The 22,379-nt window shown below is 43.2% G+C and overlaps 1 protein-coding gene across 1 annotated transcript; it reads left to right on the plus strand.

The window, feature by feature from the left end:
* Nucleotides 1–1,859: 1,859 nt before the first annotated feature.
* LOC148339469 (uncharacterized) lies at nt 1,860–21,703 on the plus strand. Its single transcript, XM_088291999.1, has 19 exons — nt 1,860–1,942; nt 5,049–5,103; nt 7,960–8,129; nt 8,344–8,418; nt 9,638–9,862; nt 10,890–12,548; nt 12,775–12,948; nt 13,066–13,194; nt 13,801–13,853; nt 13,943–13,978; nt 15,150–15,326; nt 15,408–15,525; nt 16,049–16,105; nt 16,419–16,726; nt 18,521–18,613; nt 18,889–18,981; nt 19,319–19,400; nt 19,472–19,584; nt 20,525–21,703. The coding sequence occupies exons 1-19, from the start codon at nt 1,909–1,911 to the stop codon at nt 20,732–20,734; spliced, it is 3,861 nt and encodes a 1,286-aa protein (XP_088148125.1). The 5' UTR covers nt 1,860–1,908; the 3' UTR covers nt 20,735–21,703.
* The last annotated feature ends 676 nt before the right edge of the window (nt 21,704–22,379 follow it).

Below are 22,379 nucleotides of genomic sequence, written 5' to 3' on the forward strand. Positions count from 1 at the left end.
CGCTTGCATCTTGGTCATCGTCAGTCATGTGATCTGTCTTCAACTAAACAGGGCCAGATTTCACGTTAAGTCACTCTGGTGAGTAAATTGAGAAGTCCGTATAAAAACGTTACTTTGTGTGACTTTTGTCTTTTGGAGGTGTGTCGTGAAATTTGATGTTTATTGGCTTGTAAAAGGCTGCGAAACACTGACATTGAGCATAATGTCTGGCACATATTTAATGTTTTACTCATTTTCACCTTTGACCTCATGTCATTGCGCTGGTAACCATGTGAGAAGAAGATCTGTGAGATGTGTTTTTTTTCATTTATTTGCAATCCAAGCAGCCAAAGACAGCGAATATATTTAATTTCCTGTGCAAGTAATGAGCATTGAAGGAGCCCCCAACCCACACACACACACACACTCTCACACACACTCTTCGCTCACCCCACTTCTTCCATGCCTGCCTTTGTGTCACCGGCACACTCGGCCGTGACTGCAAATGAGCTTGAGGACAGAGCAATTATTCTGGATTCCTTGTTACATTGACAACATGCACTTACTGTCAATGTTCCAAGTCGTATAACATGTTTAGCATCAAACCCTCAAAATGGAATCTTATGCGGAAGATAAAATTTGCTTGTAGAAATTCTTGGATAGCTTTTATCTCCGGGCTGAATTCATGTGGCCCACAAACACGCTGCTTTTGACAAACTGTAGCTCCCATCCCCCGATACCGGTTGTGCAGCCATTTGTTTGCTTTGCACGTTTCATCTCATCTTTTGTTTTCATCTTTCCCTCGCCTCAACGCCCTTCAATACAAAAATAAGGAATCACTCCTTTTAAGAGGCGAGCATTTTCTTTATTTTAACACTCATTTGTGTTGTAGCTCCTCGTTGAACTGCATACAAATTGTAAAGATCTGCTGTTCTGTTTGTGTTCCAGTGACCTTTTCAGTAGAATTTTCAGGACATTCATATTGATCCATTAACAAAAAAAAAAAACTCTTTAGCATTCGACTGAGATTGTCAAAATCACGACGGTGACGTAGTGAGAGGTGGATGATTGCATGCGGGCTGTTGGCGGGTAGCAGCAGATTGCTGGTAGGCTCCCATTGGGAGTGACGGCAAATCAAGCGTGGCTGTCATAGAGCGAAGCCTGCTCAAGGGAAGGGATGTTGTTTTGGAGTCAACATTGCTGCTTGTTCCTGTCACTCACTATCATATTTGAATTGGAAAGTTGAATTGCTGGCATGAGACTGCAAAGCATAACCTCTTCAGAGGTGGCAATAAGTCACACATGTGAGTCATAAGGAAGATGAGTCAAGTCATTACTTGGGTTAAGCAAGTTGGAAATCTTCAAATATATATTTACACGTTAGCCACTTTGCACTTGTAATAATCAGCAATACTGAAATGTTTTTTTTTTCAGTAGGTCCCAAATCATTTTCCGTACTGGCTGTATTGTATTATTAGTTGATCACATAACAGAAACAAAGCTTAATATTTCACCAGCAGGTGAGCTAAAGTGGACGTAGCTTAGCCTGCTAACGGCCTCAACACACCAATCCAACGTCGGCCAACGGAAAGTCGGTTTGGTGTTGCGAGCGACGTCGTAAAGTCGAAGCGTATTCGTCCGATTGCAGAATCGGTAGGGCGGTCGGGTTAAATGAGCACAGTGATTGGCTGTTAGCTAGCGAATCAGTGCACTGGACAACAACCGGAAGTGACGAAGGCGAAAAACCGGTGGAAATTGACGCTCTCGCACAAGAACGAAATGGATTTTGCTCATTTTAACATCTCTGTGGACATAATGGCTGGCTGGACAGAAGAGCACGAAGACGAAGCAATCACTCTCATTCACGTAAGACCGCTGTTGTTTGACATTAGCGCCGTAGTCTTCGCAGTGACTATTGCCGCGGATGGCATGGAGGATAGGAATTCCCAGGCATGCGCAGAAGGTCCGCAGTGGTTCGGGTCGTCGTCGGTTTTGCGGCGTGTACTTGGGTCATTTTCCGGGCCTCTCTCAAACTTGTTCTCGCTCCTTTTTGAGTTGTAAACCTTGCGTGTTCACATTTTTTTTATGTGTAGTATGTAGTAATCTTCAGAGCTCCCTCCATGTTATTTTCTTCATGTGGTGGCCTCTTCACCCAACAATTTTTAGTGAACTGCGAGATTGTCCGGTTTGTCTGCACTCTAAAATATTTTTTTCTTTCAATAACAAAGCCAGTCAAGTAATGTTTTTCAAATTGGAGTGAAAATGAATCACATTAACACCAAGTCAAATTCAAGTTGAGGCTTTCATAAGTTTTACCCAAGCAAGTCCTAAAATTGTTGACTTAAGTCCGTCATGTGACTTGAATCCTCCACCTCTGCCTCACTCTCCTACCCAAGATTAAATGTTTAATATTTACACAACACACCAACCCACAAGCTAAAGTGAGAAAAGCGGAACTACTGTCTAGCATGTGCAGAGCATAATTAATGTTTAACGTTAACACTTTCCGCTGCTGTGCAAAGGTGTGTCTGGCGGCTTGCAGTTTGTTTGAAATGTGATTCTTCATCGTTGTCAAAGCACTGATCGAAGTGAGGCCAGGCGTGCACAGGTGTGCTGGAGGTGAAGGAGACGAGGGTGGAGGCTTTTCTTGTCTGTGACGTGTCTCACCAAAGGTGACATTGCAAGCAGAAGTCACCACTAACAATAATTATTTTTTTTAGGTATCTATATTTTACTGAGTGTTTATTTGCTGATGACTTTTTTCTTTTACTCCATGCATTTGAAATTAGATAACTGTACTTTCCACTCTTTATTTTATTGTCAATGGCGGAACATGCTGCATGTAAAATTGATGATGACATAACCAATGCACAGAAGCAAATTATTCCCCATCCATGGCTTTATTTAAGAAAAATGTTCTTGTAATTTGAAGCTAATGTCTTGTTTTATGCCCCCCGAAAAACTACCAGCTTCTGGCAGTGAAAATGAAAATTGTCACTTCTGTCAAGTGAAAATGGGGGCTCAGGTAGCAACCAATCACGGCTCACCTGTATTCTAAAGCTCAGCCATGATTGGTCGTTATCTGAGCTCTGAGCAACTCTGATGTCATTTTCAGTCGACAGTAGTGACAAAATGGCCACCCCCTGAGATGTCTAAAAACCGGATAGATTTTACTGCTTAACTCATATTCTACAAACGCAATATTAATCAGAATGCCATGTTTAAATGAATGGGCCTGCATAGAACATATTCATATTTTCAGGTTGAAGTCCCCGTTGTTATATAGAGTGTGAGTTCTTTTGCTGCCTCTGTTGTGCTGCTGTTTTTCCATAGACAAAAAGTAAAATATGTATATTTTTAGAATCTCACATAGTCTATTTTAATTTAAAATCAGGATTGAGCTCAATTCAAAAGCTCCACCACAAAACTCACAATTCTGCCCGTTGGCAGGCGAGGTTTATCAAGCTGCTCGGATTCATTTCCTGTGTCTCCAATGATCAAGTCAAATCTGAGGATTAGGCCAGTTCCCGAAAATCCACCCCTCGACCCGCCGCCTCCTCGCATGTTGCCCCCCCATATCCTCGTGTGCTTCGCTCCAAGAGGTCAACACTGATGTCAAGATGGGGAGCAAAAATCAGCGTTCTTCCTTCCCAGGGACTTGGGAGGAAGTGTGTGTTTGTTTAACCGTGTAGTCATGCACTTTCCAACTGAGAAGCTTGAAAGACGAGCTTTGGAGTTAATGAGGAGCTGATAAGCCATTATCAGAATCGGCTAACAAACATGCAGCGGATGACTTTGCTCACAAATTTCATTCTCAAGAAAAAAAAGATATATATATATTTTGCAATCGATAATAAGCATGCTGGATTCAATGCTGTTGATGATCATGTTTCGATCTATATCCTATAAGCTGTAAATTTGGACATAGCATTTCCTTTTTAACCTGCGTTTCTTTTTTGCAGCAGAAGCGTGAAAAGTCAAAACACTAGCCAGACTATTTACTCTTCAGAGTCACTGTTTCTATTTGCTCTGCTAACCGCAGCAGGATAGCCAGTGCACGACATCCTGACTGTCCCAAAAGTGGGGGAAACGCGTAAATGTGTCTTAAGCTTTAAATCATCACTCTCGCACAGCCACAATGGGCAGTTCCACGAACTCAACAAATCATCAAAACAACTCCACAGTAGATTCTAAGCAGCTGGCAAGCTGAGTGGGGACGCTTGTAATCACTTGGTAAACTGTTGGTCCCTTTTTTAAAAAAAAATTTTTTTAATATATTTATCTTTATTACTATAATCTCTTCAGTGAAGTCGTAAAAGTTTCCCAGGAAAGTATTTCTCCCATAATGTGAACGATAAACCTTGAAAGTAAACTCTTCCTCAGGGGTGTCAGTCATTTTTCTCGTGGACCGCACTGTAGTTATGGTTTCCCTCAGAGGACAGTCTTGACTGTCAAGCCATACGCGCTCGATGGATCATGTCATCGGGTCTGGATGATAAGCTAGGCCTAAAACTGCAAGACAAACTTTGTGTCTCTGTATATTTGTAATCGGTTAAAAGCGGCTATTATTTATCGATTTTGCAGTTTAGTTGGATGTGCTGAGTTCGGAAAATGTTGACAGAGAGGAGGGAAACTTTAATGGAAGTGCCAAAGATGCAATACAATGACAAATTTGCCCTCATAAACGATTACGACATGGTGGAATATTTACTAGCTTTGAGAAATGTGCAAATGAGAACGAAGCTCAACTTTCAATTTAAATAATGTCTAGAATTTAAACGTATTGATAGTTTTGTTGACACTGGTGCATTTAGCAGCTACAAACCAAAAGTATTTGGTCTATTATTAAGAACATGACAATTCTCAACTTGGCAGCTCGTGAACAATTCTTAATTGAAAACAATTCAGAATATGATTCAAGGTTAATTACTTTAATTAACCACGCAACACTGCGGAGATGCAAAACAAACACTCGCCAAATGCATGCTTTGTGTTTTTGACGAGATCTTGTGACCAATTTCTGCAGTTTTCCTAACATGCATTTTCTGCTCTCTGCGTCCTCCTCTTAGAGCACATCCAAGCAGACGCTTCAGCATCGTCAGTGCAGGCGCCTCTTCGAGTCTGGTAAGCTCACACGTCACTTCAATCGCTTTGTGTGAAACGTGGCTGCTCATGTATCTCATTTCTAATTGCATGTTCGTCTTTCTTTTTTGAGGGGACCTTATCCTCTGATTTTGCTTTTGAGCCACGTGGTGGCATCTTGATGCCTAGCAACTGTGAGTTGAGCTTTATTTAGACAAAATGAGTCCTTTGATGCCTTCCTGTCACATCTATAAGCAATAACAATACAGTGTAAAGCTTTCTGAGGGTGTGTCAATTATGCGCTGATTTTTGCTATTTCCCTTTGCTCCACAATAGTAATAAACGTTTTGTTACATGTTGTCAAGAAGGGATTCCCTCCTTCTTAGAACAGTAACATTTGTTGTCAAGGAAATGCATCTGTTAGTCATTAGGATGGCAACTTCCTAGTAGTACTCACAGGAGTCTGCAAGTCTCGCACGAGCTCTCCTGGCACTTTGTCCCGTAGTTGAAGTTATTTTGGTCAGGACCAAAGTCTGCATGGTGGGGAAAAGTCTGGCCTGCTGCCAGACGCTATATGTTGCACTACTTGGACTCATGACATTTCACACTCATTTTTCCCATGACTCATTTAAGTGGCTGCCAGATTAGTCCTGCCATTCATGGAGACGGGAAGTTGGGGACTCATGCTTGCAGAACAAGAAGATATTTATGACCAGCAGAAAGTGGTCGTTTACTGTAGTCGAATAAGTTGAGGTTTTTGTTTTAGCTGCACAGCGGGAGACGCGGCGCACATGCGAGCGGCTAAACGCGGCCATGTCTCTGCGAGTTGTTCTCTTTTTGTGTATAGTTAACATGCGAACAATGCGTTTGCTCCCAGCCTGACAGTCCCTGTGGGTTTGGCTTTGCACACGTGTTGTGGGGCCATCAATTAAAGGCCTATACTGTGTGCAATGCAAACAGTCGGCACCGACGATCTTGATGGGTGGAGGGACGAAGATATGTTTGTTAGAGGACATCAAATGATGTTTCAAGCGTTTAAAAAAAGAAAAATCTGTAAATGTATGATAATGGTAAAAACAACATTGTCTGAAGCATACATAATCAATGACCTATGACAAACATAAATAAATGCATCTGCGCCAACATCAAGAAACAAGCAACAATCGGTGTATTTATTAATGGATTTAAACAGATCATCTCCCATTTGTCAGCAAAGAGGCCCGGAGCATCCACTGACCTATTTCAGAATCCATAACATGGTGAAAGATCACTCTGGCTTGCCAGCATCCCCTTGCTGACCACAACAGCCTCTCCCTCCCTTTTGGCCCGCATCGCCATGGAAACGCTGACATCATTGTGGGTGGGGCTAATAAGTGCCCGGAAGAAGCTGCAGCCACAATCCACAAGACACCACGCAAATCCAATTAATCTGTAATTTGCCTGTTTGGATACTTTTCAACCAGAATGGTAGATCAATCAAAAGACTTCGCAACATCTCTCATCCAAAATATATACGGCAAATAACAAAAGTGTGTTTGTTTGATTCTCATCCCGCAAAGATATATTGAATGTACACTTTGCTGTATAATTTATTGCAGACATCCACGCAGCAATGTAGTTGATGTGAGTGATTTAAGTTACTATGACACTATTATGTGAACTAGAAATGAGAAATCAATGGTCCAAGAAAGCTGCAGCAAATGAGGGCACTGCTCAAAGCCTGTGAAGTCCATCTATAACAAAAGTTGCAATAATAACATTTGAAATGATCCACAAATATCGACGAGAATCAGTGAAGGATCCACTCCAGAATTCCCAGAGCAAGCTGCTTCACACACGCACAAACACAGGATGAAAGCAAGGTTGGCCTACTGAGACACACCGCCAGAGATTGACCGCTAAATAGATGGTGACATTCCAACGTCGGCAGCACTTTGCGGAGGCATGACGAGTGACCCAGATCAGGGCGGAGCTGAGGGGGGAGGGAGGGAGGTGAGGTTGGATTAGGGACACGGCGGGCCAGGAAGGTAAGGTTGAGCACAGCATGCATGCGTGTGCACAAACCAAAGGAGGACACCTGTCTGTCTGCTGAATCATGTTTCAAGCTTATTTGAGCGTGATGATTTTTTTTTTTTTTTAAATGGTACCTGAGATCAGGTCATATTAGTGGTATGACGATGGAACCCTTTTCTTCCAGGGCAGCAGCTTGTCATATACTGTCACACTCTGGCTTAACTTAGTCTTGTTAATATGGCTTTTATGTTATATAATTATTCTTAACAAAAAAAATAAAAAAGCACAATTGGGTGAGCCGTGAAAGACAATCGATGCGACTCCAAGTCTGCACTATAAAAAAAATAGAAGGAAAAAAAAAAAGCGTTGCCTTGGAGTCATATCAATTGTTTTTTTACGGCTCATCCAATTGTGCTTTTATTGTCCTTGCCTTGTCATTGTTGTTGCTTTTTTAAATTGGAATCAAATAATTAGACCCTAGCAAAGGCTTTGAAGTCACACCTCACTGACACATGTACTCAAAAGAGTCAACAGTCCGCTCTGTTTTGCAAATTCAGTTTCATTTATTTGAACGTCCACTGTGTCCTTTCCCAAAACGTATTCACATCTGCATAATGTATTTTTGTAAACAACGTTTGATATATGTCTGGAATCATCTAGGGATGCTTATCCAGGTTTTATCCCTGCACAGTCGAATCTGTTTAATAGTAGTGTTGAAGATATTCCATACAGGATAATGTTGAGGAATGCCTGATCGTCTTTAGCCGGTTCGAGGCTGCCCTTGCTTTGCCAAATCTTTTTCTTACAGCTGTGCCACCATTGCACACAATTATTTGAAGTAAGCTCATTGTCGCAAGTCTCAATCGATCTGTTTCCCCTTTGCAGGTGGACCATCCCCTCCCCGGTGTCCCAGCAGGCAGGAATGGCAGACAGTCGGCAACCAGATGATCACTGGGCCTCCAACGGCCAAGAGAACGGCGAGAACGGCTACTCGGCCTACAGCTACCAGGAGAACGGCTTCCACGGCGGCGCAGCTGCGCATCCCACTTCTACAGGTATGAAGGTGGTGCGTTTGGCACCTTGGATTGGAAGCGGTGTCTGTGGCTATATGTGCTTGGTCGCGTGGCGTTATCACTGATGTTAAGTGTCTCACGTCACCCGCTCGTGGAGAACGAGAGAATGTTAGCATACGCACCTCAACGCCGCTTTTTCGTTGACTTCCTCCCGCCCGTGTCTCGTCAGTGTGTGTGTCTCTCTCTCCCTCCACAGTGGATGTCTCAGCCAATTTGCCTCCCTCCCCTCCTCCCTCTCCATCCGCTGAGCAGACGGGGCCAGCGGCACAAGGTACACCCAATGCACACTTTTAGGCTACTCCGACCATCCGCATGGTTGCGTGAATGGTGGTGAGAGAAAACGGAAGCATAAGAACGCAGATTGTGTCAGCCTCGACTCCTCGGTCGTCTGCAGCATGTCAAACCCGAGATGTTTACACCTTGGTCCATTTTAAACATCTCAGTTTTCCTCGTGACGCCTTCAAGACACTTTCAAGACCATTTCCATGTTGCATGGTGTCCTAGAGGGCCACTTTCCTGTGTGTTTTCCATCTCGCTCGTCTGATTTGATGTAGCAAAAACCATCTTAACATCGGCTCCCGTCCAAAAGCGTCTGGTGGGCGTTTCAGCATGTAGAATACGCTTCATAAGTCGGGACATTTGATCACGATGATTGGCTGTTAGTGAATCAGCGCACGGGGCTAAAACAGGAAGTGACGAATACGGATAAACAGTAAGCGATGGGAAGCCTTGAGAATTTCGATCATTTTGCGCAACCTCTGCATTTTGACGTCTGTCTGGACAGAAGAGATTGAAGAGTTTGTTTGAGATTGTTTGCGTTTTTATATTCCGCCCCGCCCATGGCTTTCCAGTTGGCTTTTTCTAACCATGCGGACTAGTGACTGCTGCCGCCGATGGTATGGAGTGGTATTACATCTCACGCTGCGCAGAAGGTACTGAATTGTCAGCATCGCTGTCTGCCGTTGCGGTGTATATTCATAATTTTCTTCCAGCGCAATTTGTCGACAGTCTGCCCAACGCCACAAGAGGGTAGGCGTCGGTCACAGTTGGCCGATGTCGGATTGGTCTATCGAGGCCTTTACGGCAAAATCTGAATGCCCAGACATTGTACCATTTGGCAAGTTATGCAAATACATATCACCTCTTCAGCATCACAACATTTTTAATCAGAGTTAAAGGATACATGTAGAAAATTGATTTTGTATAATACTCATTCATTATTAAAATAATTGATACTCCCGCAAAGTTTGTCTTGAACCATTTACACTCACAATCGCACTGAAGGACAAATTACAGCCGTCATTTTGCCAGACAGACATACAAGCCACTCGTCTGTGCTCCTGCAAAATTGCCTCGTTTTTAATTGTACAGAGAATTTGTTGATTGCTTCCCATGCATCTCCATCTTAGTTCCAAATGCCTTGTGAACCCTCGTAACCCCAGTCCCCTCCATGTCTCACCCATCTTCCCCCACAACCCTTATTTGAGAAGATAAAGTAGAACCCGTCAGTGTTTTCTCTACGGAGGAGCACCAGCAGGATGAGGATGAGGAGGAGGAAGTTGCCGGTTGCCAGGAGGAAGTGACATGTGAGCAAGCAGGCACTCCGCTCTTAGAGCAGAAAGATTTGGTAGCAGAAGCTCAGGTTTTGGGCTGCGAGCAAGCGCAGACACCTGAGGTGCTCAATGGAGGAAGTCATCACAGCGCTTCAAAAAAAGGTTTGTCGGGGTGCCATTGTGCAAAGCGCTGACTCCTTTTGTACGAGTGTGTGAGTGCATGTGTGTGATTGAGTATGAGAATATTCTCCTGCGCCTAATTTCTTTGCTTCCTGCAGCTTTGTTGCTCTTGAATCCAAAAGCTTGTCCATCTTCATTATTTTATGCTTTTCCTCAGTTGCGTTTGCTTTTCCATCGACTGTTGTTGGACGATAATATCAACCTTGTGCTGGTTGACAATGGCTTTACGTTGTGTGTTGCCAGCTACATTGCAAATGCAATTCGCATTTGCCACATGTGTGTTGATGCGGAATATTGTTGTGCACTCCACGGAACTGTGACTTGTGTGGTTGCTTTCTGAACCACAAGTTTTTCCCCCTTTTTTGGTTAACTGCACTGGATCATAGTGAGATTTGATTCTTCGATCGTGGTTACCCATGCACTTGATAGCAACAAAATACCAGTCAATATGATTGTATGCATCGTATATTCGCTCGTGAATGTGTTTAACCAGTCATGCAAAAAAAAAACTTTTAATGTAGGAGGCATGTTACAGTTAGTCGTTTCATATTTTCTGCACAAACCTGAATCTGGAAGAACAATCTGTATGAAGATAAAGATAAAGATGTCCTTTATTAGTCCCACAATGGGGAAATTTGAAGCAAAAGGAAGTAAATGGCCTCTGTAAGAACACATACTATTTAGAATAAGAAGGATAAATAATGTGAATAAAAATAAGGTTACGTTAATGTCAAGTATAAGGTGGTGCTTTTTTTTTTTTTTGTCATTCCAGGATTCAATCACATTTGTACTCCCTTACCTTTTGTCATCTAACGTCATGCAACTCATGCCTTCATTGCAGTTGTGCACGTCAGCGTAGCTGCTGTGACCTTCCAACGTGTGTTTGGAGAGCTACTGCTTCTGTGTGCAAAAGGCCTTGGCTTGGCTGTGGTTGCCCAGCTTTTGTGGGATGCTGCTTTTCCTTAACATGACTCCACACAAAGCTGTTCGGTGTCCTCCAAACTTGCAGCCCAACTCGAAGAAAAGACCCGAATGGAGTCCTGTGGGTATGCAACAACGGAGGCACAAGATGAAAACAAAGAGAAACCTGTCTTTGTGATCAAATCAATTCCAGAAGATGGTGCCGAGGAAGCGGCGGATACGTTTGTAAGCTTGGGCTCAAAAAGCTACTTTGAGTTTGTCACAACATCAGAAACGAAAGGCCGTGAAAGTGAAATGAAGGGACAGAAGTCAAGAATGTTGTCTGAAAGCTCGTATCCAGTCATTGGAAGCTTCGGCAAATCTGCAGAGAGATGCGCCGCCTTACCTGAGAAAGACAACGTTCTGCCTTCTGATGAGCAATCAAGCAGCGGCTGTGAAACATTGAGCCCGGCAAGCATCCTCCCTTATCCCTCTCTACAGAAGACGGAGGCTGTTGACAGACCAAAGTCCAAACCCCGAAATGTGCCGTCTGTTGTGGGGAGATCTTTAGCAAAGCTCACTCTTGGAGAGCAGACTTTAATACTGGTGGGTGTAGAAAAACCACGGGAGGACCTGGGCTACTGTGTCTTTAACGAGCACTCCGGACCGATGCCTTCTCCTGCTGACAAACCAAGTCCTGACGACTGCTCTTACAATTGTCTCCCTTCAATGGCCTTTCAAGTAGACCACCTTGGAGCTGCTGAAATTGAAAATAATCCAAAATTACAAGATGATAAAGCGTCCAATTTTGGAATATTGCAGAAATCACCCTCCCGGTCAAAGATACTAGAAAAGGCCGTGACGAGTGGAATGAAACCGGATCGCCTCAGAATCCCAATGACTAGCCCAGCAGACAGATTGACTGAGTTTCGTTCACCCACTCACATGAAAATACAAACAATTCCAGAAGTAGACATTGAAAAAGATCCTTCGAGAGAAGCCTCTCCCATCCCGCCGGACGGTTCCTTCATATTTACATCTGCAGAAACTGAAAGCGAGCTCCCCCTGACTCTCACTTCACCCAAAAGCCGAGACAATACGTCCCAAGAAACACAGCTTTCTGAAGAGAAGGCAAGAGATTTCTCATCTGAAACTGTAGCCAAAAGCGAGCCTGGCGGGTTTAATAGGGAGCCCATAGAGAAACCTGACCCGGAAAAAGATGGCGGCAAGTTGCTGGGTGATCCCAAGCCACCTGCAAGGTCAGCAACGAGAGAAAAGGAAGAGATCCCCAAAGCACAAAAGCCCTCTAATGGAATGAGTACACTCTACTTACAGGAAAGCTCACTGAAGCCACAATTTCCCTCTCCAGTCATAATTATACCTCAAGCACAAGAGGAAGAAGAGGAGGACGGAGAGATCGTTTGTGACACTCATGTGCTTGTGCTCCCCAAAGTGGATCAGGATGAGCCAGAACTGCTGGAAGTGGGTCAAGTGGTCCAGGAAAGCAGTAGTGTTGACCAACCTAAGAACAATTTTTCCAGTCCCTTTGCTTGCCCTGACAAGGATCCACTGTCGCAGCAAGAGACGACGGGCAACATGGCGGAGATGGTTAGTCAAGATGATGCAATTGAAACCAAAGAAGAGAAGAGGACTAGTATGCAGGATGACGGGTACTCTACGAAGATAGCTCGGAAGGTAGAGGACACCGGTCAAGCCCCACTGGACATCTCCATCTGTGACACAGACAGTAGCTGGATTGATTCAAAAGGTACCCGCAATTAATATTTTGTGACGTACAGTGGAACCTCAAAGGTCAAAATACGCCCTGGACTATAGAGCAGTGCATCTCAATTATTTTCTGTTTCCAAAAGTCCCCAAGAAATGGCTTAAATTCTGAATTTGGCTTGAGAGGTTCCACTGTTTTCGTTTACATCTTATCTGAAACGCTGGCCATACGGAAAATCGGTTCCTCTCTTGATGCCTCTCCGCTGCAGATGATGACAAAACTATCACGACGAAGCAAATCGGAGCCCTCCCGTCGACCCAGAGTGCCACCCACGGCGTCCTCGGTCTGGACACGCCCCCTAAACGAGTGACTGGCAGAGGAAGCAAAATGTCACGCAAAGGTCTCGGCTCTCGTCCGAAAGAGGAGCTGAAGAAGAAAAAAGGTTCCAAACGCTCCGCGTTGGTTCTCATGCTTTGTATTTGTGACCGTGACAGCGCAGCAACCACATTTGCGATGTGAGTTTGATGCTGTGGTTAATGTTGTCTCTCCTCTCTGCTAGTAGGCGTCGTGCGGAGGGCGGACCAGAATAAGGTCTCAGCCTTCCAGGGTCGAAAAAGTCTAGCCAAAGCTGTGGCCAGACATCCTCGGCCGGCTCTGCTTCACGGTTCTGCTAGACGCAAAGCCGCAGGTGAACGCTTGTCGCCAGGATTTGGCACCATGGATAGAGAGAGTGCAGCTCCTCTCAATGGCAGCGGATTTGGTTGAAATGATGATTGCGGTGCTCCGACTGTGAAGCCGAAACAATTTAGATCATGGGGATATTGACGACTTCTCTCTCTCTATTGGTGGCTTTTATTGTTTGTTTTTTGTTTTCAAAAAGTTTACGCAGTTGCAATGTGGCTGGCAAACATCATGTGCTGCTCATCTTCGTGACAAACTTTCATTGTCGGACTTTCAGATTTCAGATTTTTTTTTTTTTTTTGGAATCTCCAAAACCTCTCTTGTTCTGCTTCATATTTAAGCTACTGTATGTTGTCGTTGCATTTTGCTCTGGTTTGTTTTGCTGGTCCACTGTAAATGTTGTTTTTCGGGCTGTTTTGCTTGTTTCGTTGCGAAAAGAATCTGACCTGGACGATGACTACATGATGGATTCCTCATCACTCTGCTTTTAATCTTTTATTAAGTTGGGAAGGGGGCAGGTCGAAACAATATTTGACCCCCCCCAATGCTCAATCGCAAGGAACTCTCTTTACTGTTTGACATCATTAATTGAAGTGTCACTTTTTTTTCACAGGTGTGGAAAGCTCTCAGCCTTTAAGTGTCCACCAGTCCAGGGAGAGACCCACCGTAAGTAACCCACTGACATTTGTATGGCATGAAAACACTTTTTTTTTTTAATTACTTCTGCATGGTTGCATTTGTGTCTTGCATGCCAGCCTTTGTCCTTGCCTCTGTCTCAACAAAGAAAATCTGTAAGTATAGAAATCAGGCGAAGGCATCCATTTTCATGACAACCTCCTTTATACTGTTTGTTTTTTTCTTGTGCAACGTCAGGGAAATAAAAATGATCAATCTTTGGACCCGTGATTGATATGTACCCTTGAAAAATAGTAGGGCCCAACCAATTAATTGACTAGCCGATTAAATCGTCCATTCGTGGCCTGACTGGTCTCATGATTTACTACGCATAAATCTATACAATAGCCTTGTATTCTTAAATATATGCAAAGACATTTGTTGATAAGGTCGATTGACCTGTCATTCAAAACAAAGCAAATGTTAATTTTTTTTTTTGCAACCAATGCTTTGGTGAGCAATGCAAGCTGTGCAACAATTTGACTTGGTTGTCACCATTTTACACACAGCCTAAATTCACAGGGAAAAAAATAAAGTAAAAAAATAACGCAATGTGTTAAATATGACACATTCAACTTTTTGTAAAAGAAATACAAATTTGACAAGGATTAATTACGTTAATTAAATGCATTGTGCCACCCATTCTGGGAACCAAAAAGTTTTTTGTTTTTTTTAAACAATATATTTATTGATGACCCCGGTATTTGCAAGGAATAGGGACTAGGCCGGCCCACGAATTTTGAAAATCTGCACATAATTGAGACCCATTAAAATACATTGGGGCATTTTTTTATTTTATGCATTATAAATTTTAAAATCAATTGGCTTATTAATTGTTAATCAGAATTTTTTTACCGCACTTGATTGGCATCGGCCTTAAAAAAAAAATCCATATCGGTTGGGCCTTAGAAAATATTTTAAATTTGCCGCATTGAAGTGTTGGGGCCAAAAGTGCTTTTTATTTATTTATTTATTGTTTTTTAATCACGGGGATACAAATGGATGGATGGAGTGATGGATACTCTTTTTATCCACCAGGGAAATTCACGGTTCCTGTAGTCTCCATAATCCATACGACCAAGATCTAAATAGGCATACGAAAATACTAATTATATTTAAAGAAAAAAAATGTTCTCCTGCCTAATTCATGATTATAAATGTATAAACGGACACATTTCATATCCTCTGCATCTCATGTCATAATTTGTCCATCTGTCTGTCTGCCACATCACCATCTGTCTGGCATGCTTCGCTCCATCTTGTGGTGGCCGCCGCCGTGCCACCCAGAGCCCCACACGGTCTGTTCTGTTCAAAATGGCCGTGCAGAGTCAGGGTTCTGATCAGCAACCCTCACGGCCTGACTCTGCATGTAGCCTGAAACGCAGCCCTCAGGTGCAGGCGGTGCTCAGTGAGGCCCGGCCCTCCTCTGCATGCTCCCGCCCTCCCTCTCAGAAAAACACACAGGTAGCAAAGGGTAAAAAAAAAATAGTGTATGATCCTCAAATAATATGACTGAGTCTTTGTTATTTTTATTTAATAATTCAGGAGAGGGCATACCGCAGTCCAGAGAAGAGGTCGTCTCTCCCCAGGCCCTCCAAGTCACTGACCCGCCACCTTCCTGCAGCTGAACAAGAAGACAACAGCACCCCCTGCAGGCCAACCTGTAAGATACGCCTGTGTTTTGCAGGCTTTATTCAGCCAAGGCGTATGTTTTACATTGGAAAAAAGCTTACGACCCACCACCAAACAATGTCACAAAAAGTCACAAAAAAATATGATTTTACTTGGCTTCTAATGTCCCCAGACAGTCATTGCGTCATGAGAGATTATCAGGTGGTCTGTAGAACATTATCCAATTTTACTTTATTCATCCTAAAAATTATCATTTAATGTAAATTAAGTATCTTCATTCACCGGTCTACTGGACGAACAGTTAAATGCTCTTCCACTAGATAGTGGAATTAATCTGCATATCCACCCGTTGTCAGTTTGCGGGTTTGTGGGTGTATCAAGATGAGATCCTCAGTGTTTCATTTTGCTTTGGGTGGTATGCCGTGACATGTTTCTAATGTAAAATATGTCCCTTGGTTCAATAAAGGTTGGGAAACTCTCATCAAAGTTATCGCTCACCATATTTACCCATCCGATCATCCCCCGCCACACACCCCACCTTCCTTCTCCTTTAGCCATCAACACTGAGGCCAAGGCCGACTGCGGGTCTGGGAGGGGCCCTAGTATGGCAGGTAGCGCTCCTTCTAGCATCATTGCAACATCCACCGACTAACACAACGTTTTGATGTAACTTCAAATGTATTAATCATTGTTTTCTTGAAGGTATTATCTAATTTGAGTCTTCTATGATGTCAGTAACCTGCATGTTGTGTTGTTAAAATAAAATAAATAAAAAATAATAATATATACATATATTTAATTTTTTTAATTATTATTATTTGCAATCCGATCCCTGTCTTGTGACCATCGCCTGCATCATCACACGCATTCACCGTCTTTTGCCTTCTGCTCTCTAAAGGGCGATTCTCTCTTCTTCCATTCCAGGCACGGACTCGGCACGTTCCCGGTCAGCCCGCAGCGGTACTTCCACCCCTGGATCCTCCGCCGTTACGCCCGGCACGCCCCCCAGTTACTCGCGCACGCCCGGCTCGCGCACCCCCGGAAGCCACACGCCCAAGTCGTTCAGCGTTCTCCAGGAGAAGAAGGTTGCGATAATCCGCACCCCTCCCAAGTCGCCGTCTTCAGCACAGCGGCAGTTGAAGGTTCTCAACCAGCCGCTGCCTGACCTCAAGAATGTCAAGTCCAAGATTGGATCCACTTCCAATCTGAAACACCAACCCAAAGGGGGGCAGGTAATGGTGCTGTTATCATATTTTTTGTTATTTCATTAGGAAAGTGTGTTTCTTTGTCTTGTATTCTAGCTGAATTTTGGCAAATTAATTTCAATTAAATGTGTGCATTAAGACTCCTTGTGCATCTTGAATGTAAAACTCTTCTGCTGCTTCCAGTCTACCTCAACTGTTCTTGTCCCTTCTCTGCGCTTCCTTCCAACTTTCACTTTTTCTTCTCTCTACATTCTTGAATTGAATGGAGAAAAAAAAAGTCAAAGGGACAGTTTGAAATCGCTTTTACAGAAGAGTCCAAAAAGTTGCTGTTTCATGTGGTACAGGTGTCAAACTCGAGGCGCGCTGGTCAGATTGGGCCCACCACATCACTTTATGTGACCCACTAAAATTAATGCGATGGTGCCTTGAGAAATTTGTTTCATTCATTCTATGACCGCTCTTGTCCCTCAAAATGATCTTTTCCCATTAAAATGAATAGAAATGTCGTTCATTTCAAAGGGAACATTTTTATGATGTGTTTCTAATTAGAAAAATAGAACTCTATCAAATTCTACTTGAAATAAACAACATGCAATTCTCATATTTTTATGTTGAGTTTGACCATAACCTTGCACTGAGCGTGGCGTTTAACAGCTTGAAGTTTGTATTTTGAAGAATTGATCGCTCTCTGCCAAATATCGGTTTGCTGTGAAGGGACTCGAGTTCCCTGCCACCACACGGCACTCGCATGTCAAAGTTTTGCTTGCAAGTGCAAGCAACATACAATAACTTGACCTAAGTGCAGAAGCCGGAAGCAACAGCGTTGTTATGAATGAATATGGAAGTCGGTTCCATGTTAGTAAATAATGTGCTATTTTTGTTTTGTTTTGTTTCTTTAGAATTCGTGTGTTTTCACTTATTTCTATACTACGTTATTTTTATTTGTAAACACACACTGGTTAAAAAAATGGGCATGTTGGAACGGATTAATTGCATTTCTATTAATTTCGATGGGAAACATTACCTCAATTTATGAACATGTCAGGTTATAAACGGGATCACGGAACCAATTAATTTGGTAACTTGAGGTTCATGCCACAATTTTCCATCACTTATGATTCTAAACGCAATTTATCGTTTACCAATGCCTCAATCTATCACAATAATCCATCCATCCGTTTTCTGTACCGCTTCTCCTCACGAGGGTCGCGGGGGGTGCTGGAGCCTATCCCAGCTATCTTCGGGCAGTAGGTGGGGGACACCCTGAACGGGTTGCCAGCCAATTGCAGGGCACACAGAGACAAACAACCATCTGCACTCACACTCACACGTAAGGGCAATTTAGAGCGTTCAATCGGCCTACAATGTATGTTTTTGGAATGTGGGAGGAAACCGGAGTACCCGGAGGAAACCCACGCAAGCACGGGGAGAACATGCAAACTCCACACAGGATGGCCGGAGCCGGGATCGAACCCACGCTCGATGCTGTCTCTCACTGTGAGGCCATCGTGCTAACCAGTCGGCCACCGTGCCGTCCTCTATCACAATAATGTTATCCGTTAATTGCATGTCACATGATGAGGTGACCACACTTTTTTTTTTTAATGGTCACAAACTTACTCAACAATGATTGAAGGCTGATTGCCCCCCCCCATTTACTTTGACAATTAATACATTCATGTAGCGCATGTTATTGATAAGGTACGAAGAAAAAAAATAAACACCAAATACATGTTAAAGATAAATGTAAAAACGCATTGCTAAGTCATTGCACATTGAGGCACACATAGTTTTTTTCCTATGATTTCTTTTTTTATCTAGGTGAATATTTTAAACGAGAAGCTGGACTTCAGTCATGTTCATTCAAAGTGCGGCTTCAAGGATAATCTGAAGCACACGCCCAAAGGAGGCAATGTATGTACGGCTCTATCTCTTCCTGCTCTCCTTTTATTTTGGGGTCCATGTTATCTCTCGGTGGGTTGCACGTTGGGCAGCTCACATTTTGAAAATGCTTAATTGCAACAACTGGGGTTTAAGTGAGCTGAGACGCCAACACTGTGATTATAAAAATGGTGTTGCGGATTTAAAATTGGGACATTTTCACTGAAAAAGTTTTCAGCGGAGGAGGGGCTTCTCTCTGTCACTTGTGTGTGTGTGTATATATAAAAAAAGTATCTTGTCATTCCCAGGTCATGATTCCAAGTGTTAAACTGGACTATAGCCACGTCCAGGCTAAATGTGGCTCCCTGAACAAACTCCAGCACGCGCCAGGTGGAGGAAATGTGAGTTGACTCCACAGCAAAGTAAAAAAAAAATATATATATTTTTTTGCATTACCTAACATGTCAGTCAATCAGTTCCACGATAATGTAGTCGCATACAGTATGAAACGTGTAAATTGACGCAAATGTAAACAAAGCCCCACCACTTTCGTGTTCAGTCTTCATTCGTGCTTTCATGTGCTGGTATCGCCACCTCTTGTCTCAGTTGAGTCCAAATTAATCTGAATTTATCCGCGTGCATGTCGTGCCACCCCCGTGCTTATTCGGAGATCATCCCCGCGGCTCTTTTCCTCGCTGTAAACACAGAATGACACGGACACGCCACTTCTTCCTACAGGTCCAAATCCAGACCAACAAAATCGACTTGAGCCACATCACTTCCAAATGCGGCTCCATGTCCAACATCCGCCACAGGCCAGGTACTGCCGCATGATCGAAATGAATATCATCTGAATGGCCTCCTCAATCGAAAAAAAAATGTCTTTTCCAGGCGGCGGCAACATTCGGATTGAGAATGTGAAGCTGGACTTTAAAGACAAAGCTCAATCCAAGGTCGGCTCCCTGGACAACACCAGCCACATGCCGGGAGGCGGGAATGTGATGGTAAAATTCTGCTTGTCTGTGTGTGGAAAAATATGCTTCTGCACCTTTTTTTTTTTTTTTTGTTATATTTTTAACCTGAAACGCATTCATAGCCAAAAACGGTGTTGTATTATTCATTTTGATCGATCCCAAATTTTAACACATTATTAACCCATTTAAAGTGTTAAAAATTGATTGAGAATGAGAACAAATCTGTTAACGTTCTTGGACATTTCAACTGTTTGGGAAGTGTCGAACCACTAATTTGGTTCAATACTTTTGAGTTGGAATATTTTGTTAAAAGCCTTTCATGTAATGCTGGGGTGCCGAAGGAAACGGTCAGCCATGAAGGTAAGTTTTTGTGCAGATTTATTTTTGTCACTCTCACTGTTTAGTCAACTCATTGTTTTTTTTAATGCCTCATGAAATGGCTCGAAGACATTTGAAAAGATAACCTAACCGCATTTGTTTGCTTTTGTTAAGTATTGAAGCCTGTTTGGGGGTCGAATTGGTACCTGTGTATTCAACTGGTGATTTATTTATTTTATTTTTTTTGGGAGTTAGATTGAATTAGTGGTTGAACATAATTTTTGGGGTGGTGCGCAACTGGCTGTGATCAAAATTTAAGCTGCTGTGTAATACCAGCTTGAGCAATGCTGTGTTGGTAACTCAACACAAGATTTTTACCTTTCCTGAAAAGTTGTGATTTTGGAGACGCAAGGGTTCCGCCCAACACTGACGATGAACTCCTGTGGTTATTTTTACTGTGTCGGAACCGAGCACGGTTTGAGACGGGACAAAAAGAGAAAATAGAAAAAAAACACATGCCATAAATAGAACCCTCCTCTAATGTAAATTAATCATTAACCGTTTAATGCCGTTATTGTTTTGTGTGTGTGTGTGTGTGTGTGTGTGAGCGCGTGCGTGTTTTCTCTCTCAACGCTTGCAATCTCGTCGTCAGATCGAGAGCCACAAGCTGAGCTTCCGTGAGTCCGCCAAAGCTCGGGTGGACCACGGTGCAGAAATTGTTGTCACCCACTCCCCCGGTCTGGAGATGGGAGGCACCTCGCCTCACTTGTCGTCCGCCGGCAGCATCAACCTCCTGGACTCGCCACAGCTCTCCACACTGGCCCAAGATGTCACCGCCGCGTTGGCCAAGCAGGGCTTATGAGCCGCCCGCTTCGGGCTCCGCCCTCCTCCTTAACAGTTTCATTCAGTCAAAAGCGTCCCGTGTTTTCCCACGGCCCTTCTCCAGCCAGACCCTCCACCTCGACGGTTCTACTTTCCAGCGGGATTTCAAAAGCCAATCCTCCAATTATTGTTCAGCCACTCGCTACACACGTTACTGTTTTCTTCCTCCATTGGACTTTTGTGTTCTTGCGGAAGAGGGCGTGTCTGCTATAAGATCGTACAGTCAGGTTTTATTTTTTTTAAGCATTGCCACATTGCTCTTGCATGGGGACCACTCCTAAAGTAAAGTCATTTTGCAGCAACTTAGAAAACTGTTTGAAACTGTGACAGAAGAAATACTAGCTTCTAATCTGAGAATCTGATGCGCATGTCTTTGAAAAGAAATGTGGCAGTGAGAGAAAAAAAAAAAGATGGTTTGTTGTGGTTTTATGATATGTGATGGAAAATGTGTGTTTGATGTCTTTTTATAATTCACTGTAGTTTTGTACGGTGGCTAAATGGCTGCAGTCCTCAAATAGAATCATTTTATTTCCTCCAAATGGATTATGATTTCTCTGCTTTTAAAAGAGCATAGTCGTTGAGTATTCAAAACGTCTTTTTGGAGCAGTGAGGCCTTTCGTCCACTGCGGTGACAAAGGGGAAAAAAAAAGCGTGTCTACCAACATTCCATTTATGAGAGCGTGGATGTGATTGAACCGGTCCGTTTTTGAGAAAGGAAGAGTGCACGGAACCCTCGACGTGCGTGTGGCTTTAATAAGCTCCCCGAGTGTTCGATTGTGTTCTCAGCTCCCTGTTCGGAATGTCCCGCCCTGATGTCTGTTCCCTCCCCTCCAGTGTTTTATCTCCACCTGTGTCAGTGTATTTAAAATATCATGTCGTTTGCAATGTTGTCATGGGTAAAAGCTCACGTGGAAAACAATGAAAAGGGAAATAAACAACACTGAAAGTACTTCAATGTGTGTTCCAGATGCATCTTGTATGTGTGTACATGTATACCTGAAAAATACAAAGATGTCCAATATAACAATTATTAACATTGGGCTCAAGCCCAATCGAGAGTCTAATGAGGATACGCGTTAGAGAAAATGGAGTGATGGACATGAATATGTTATGATATTAGTTTAACACTGAAATAATCTTGGCCATCGTTCGTACTGGATTATTCTGAAAGTCTTGATCATCAAACTCCACACAGGAAGGTCTGAGCCGAAATTGGACCCTGCGCCTCTGAACTGTGAGGCCGTCGTGCTGACCAGTCGTTCACCGGGCCAAAATTTTTTATTCTAGTTTAAATATGTAGTTGATATTCCAAAGAAATGCGGCATCGTGTAGTATCAATGTGTCTACGTTTACTACGTCTATGTGAAAATAGAAAAAAAATCACACTTTTGAAGAATCCCCCCTAGATATGGGGGTGGCTTCAGAGTTACAAGGGGTGGGCTTTGCCACCCAATAACTACGCCCGTTTTTTTTTTTTTTTTTTTTTTCAGCTCCCCTAAATCTTTGACCCTATACCCCCCCTTGCCGCTTATCCTTCTGATTGCCGCAATTCAAGCTCCGATGGCCCAGATGCATCACAACATACCGCATCTTCGTCGGTCGCACACACTGTGCCCTTCAGTGAC

Source organism: Idiotropiscis lumnitzeri, chromosome 3 (assembly GCF_059441095.1).
Source record: "Idiotropiscis lumnitzeri isolate Australia: NSW breed Sydney's pygmy pipehorse chromosome 3, RoL_Ilum_1.0, whole genome shotgun sequence".
Taxonomy (NCBI): domain Eukaryota; kingdom Metazoa; phylum Chordata; class Actinopteri; order Syngnathiformes; family Syngnathidae; genus Idiotropiscis; species Idiotropiscis lumnitzeri.

Bases quoted from the DNA above. Each gene is read 5' to 3' on its own strand.
- LOC148339469 (XM_088291999.1), top strand. From the start codon at position 1,909: ATGGAGGATAGGAATTCCCAGGCATGCGCAGAAG. The intron at 8,130-8,343 runs GTATGAAGGTGG...CTCCCTCCACAG, and splicing joins TGCGCATCCCACTTCTACAG to TGGATGTCTCAGCCAATTTG. The intron at 18,982-19,318 runs GTGAGTTGACTC...TTCTTCCTACAG, and splicing joins ACGCGCCAGGTGGAGGAAAT to GTCCAAATCCAGACCAACAA.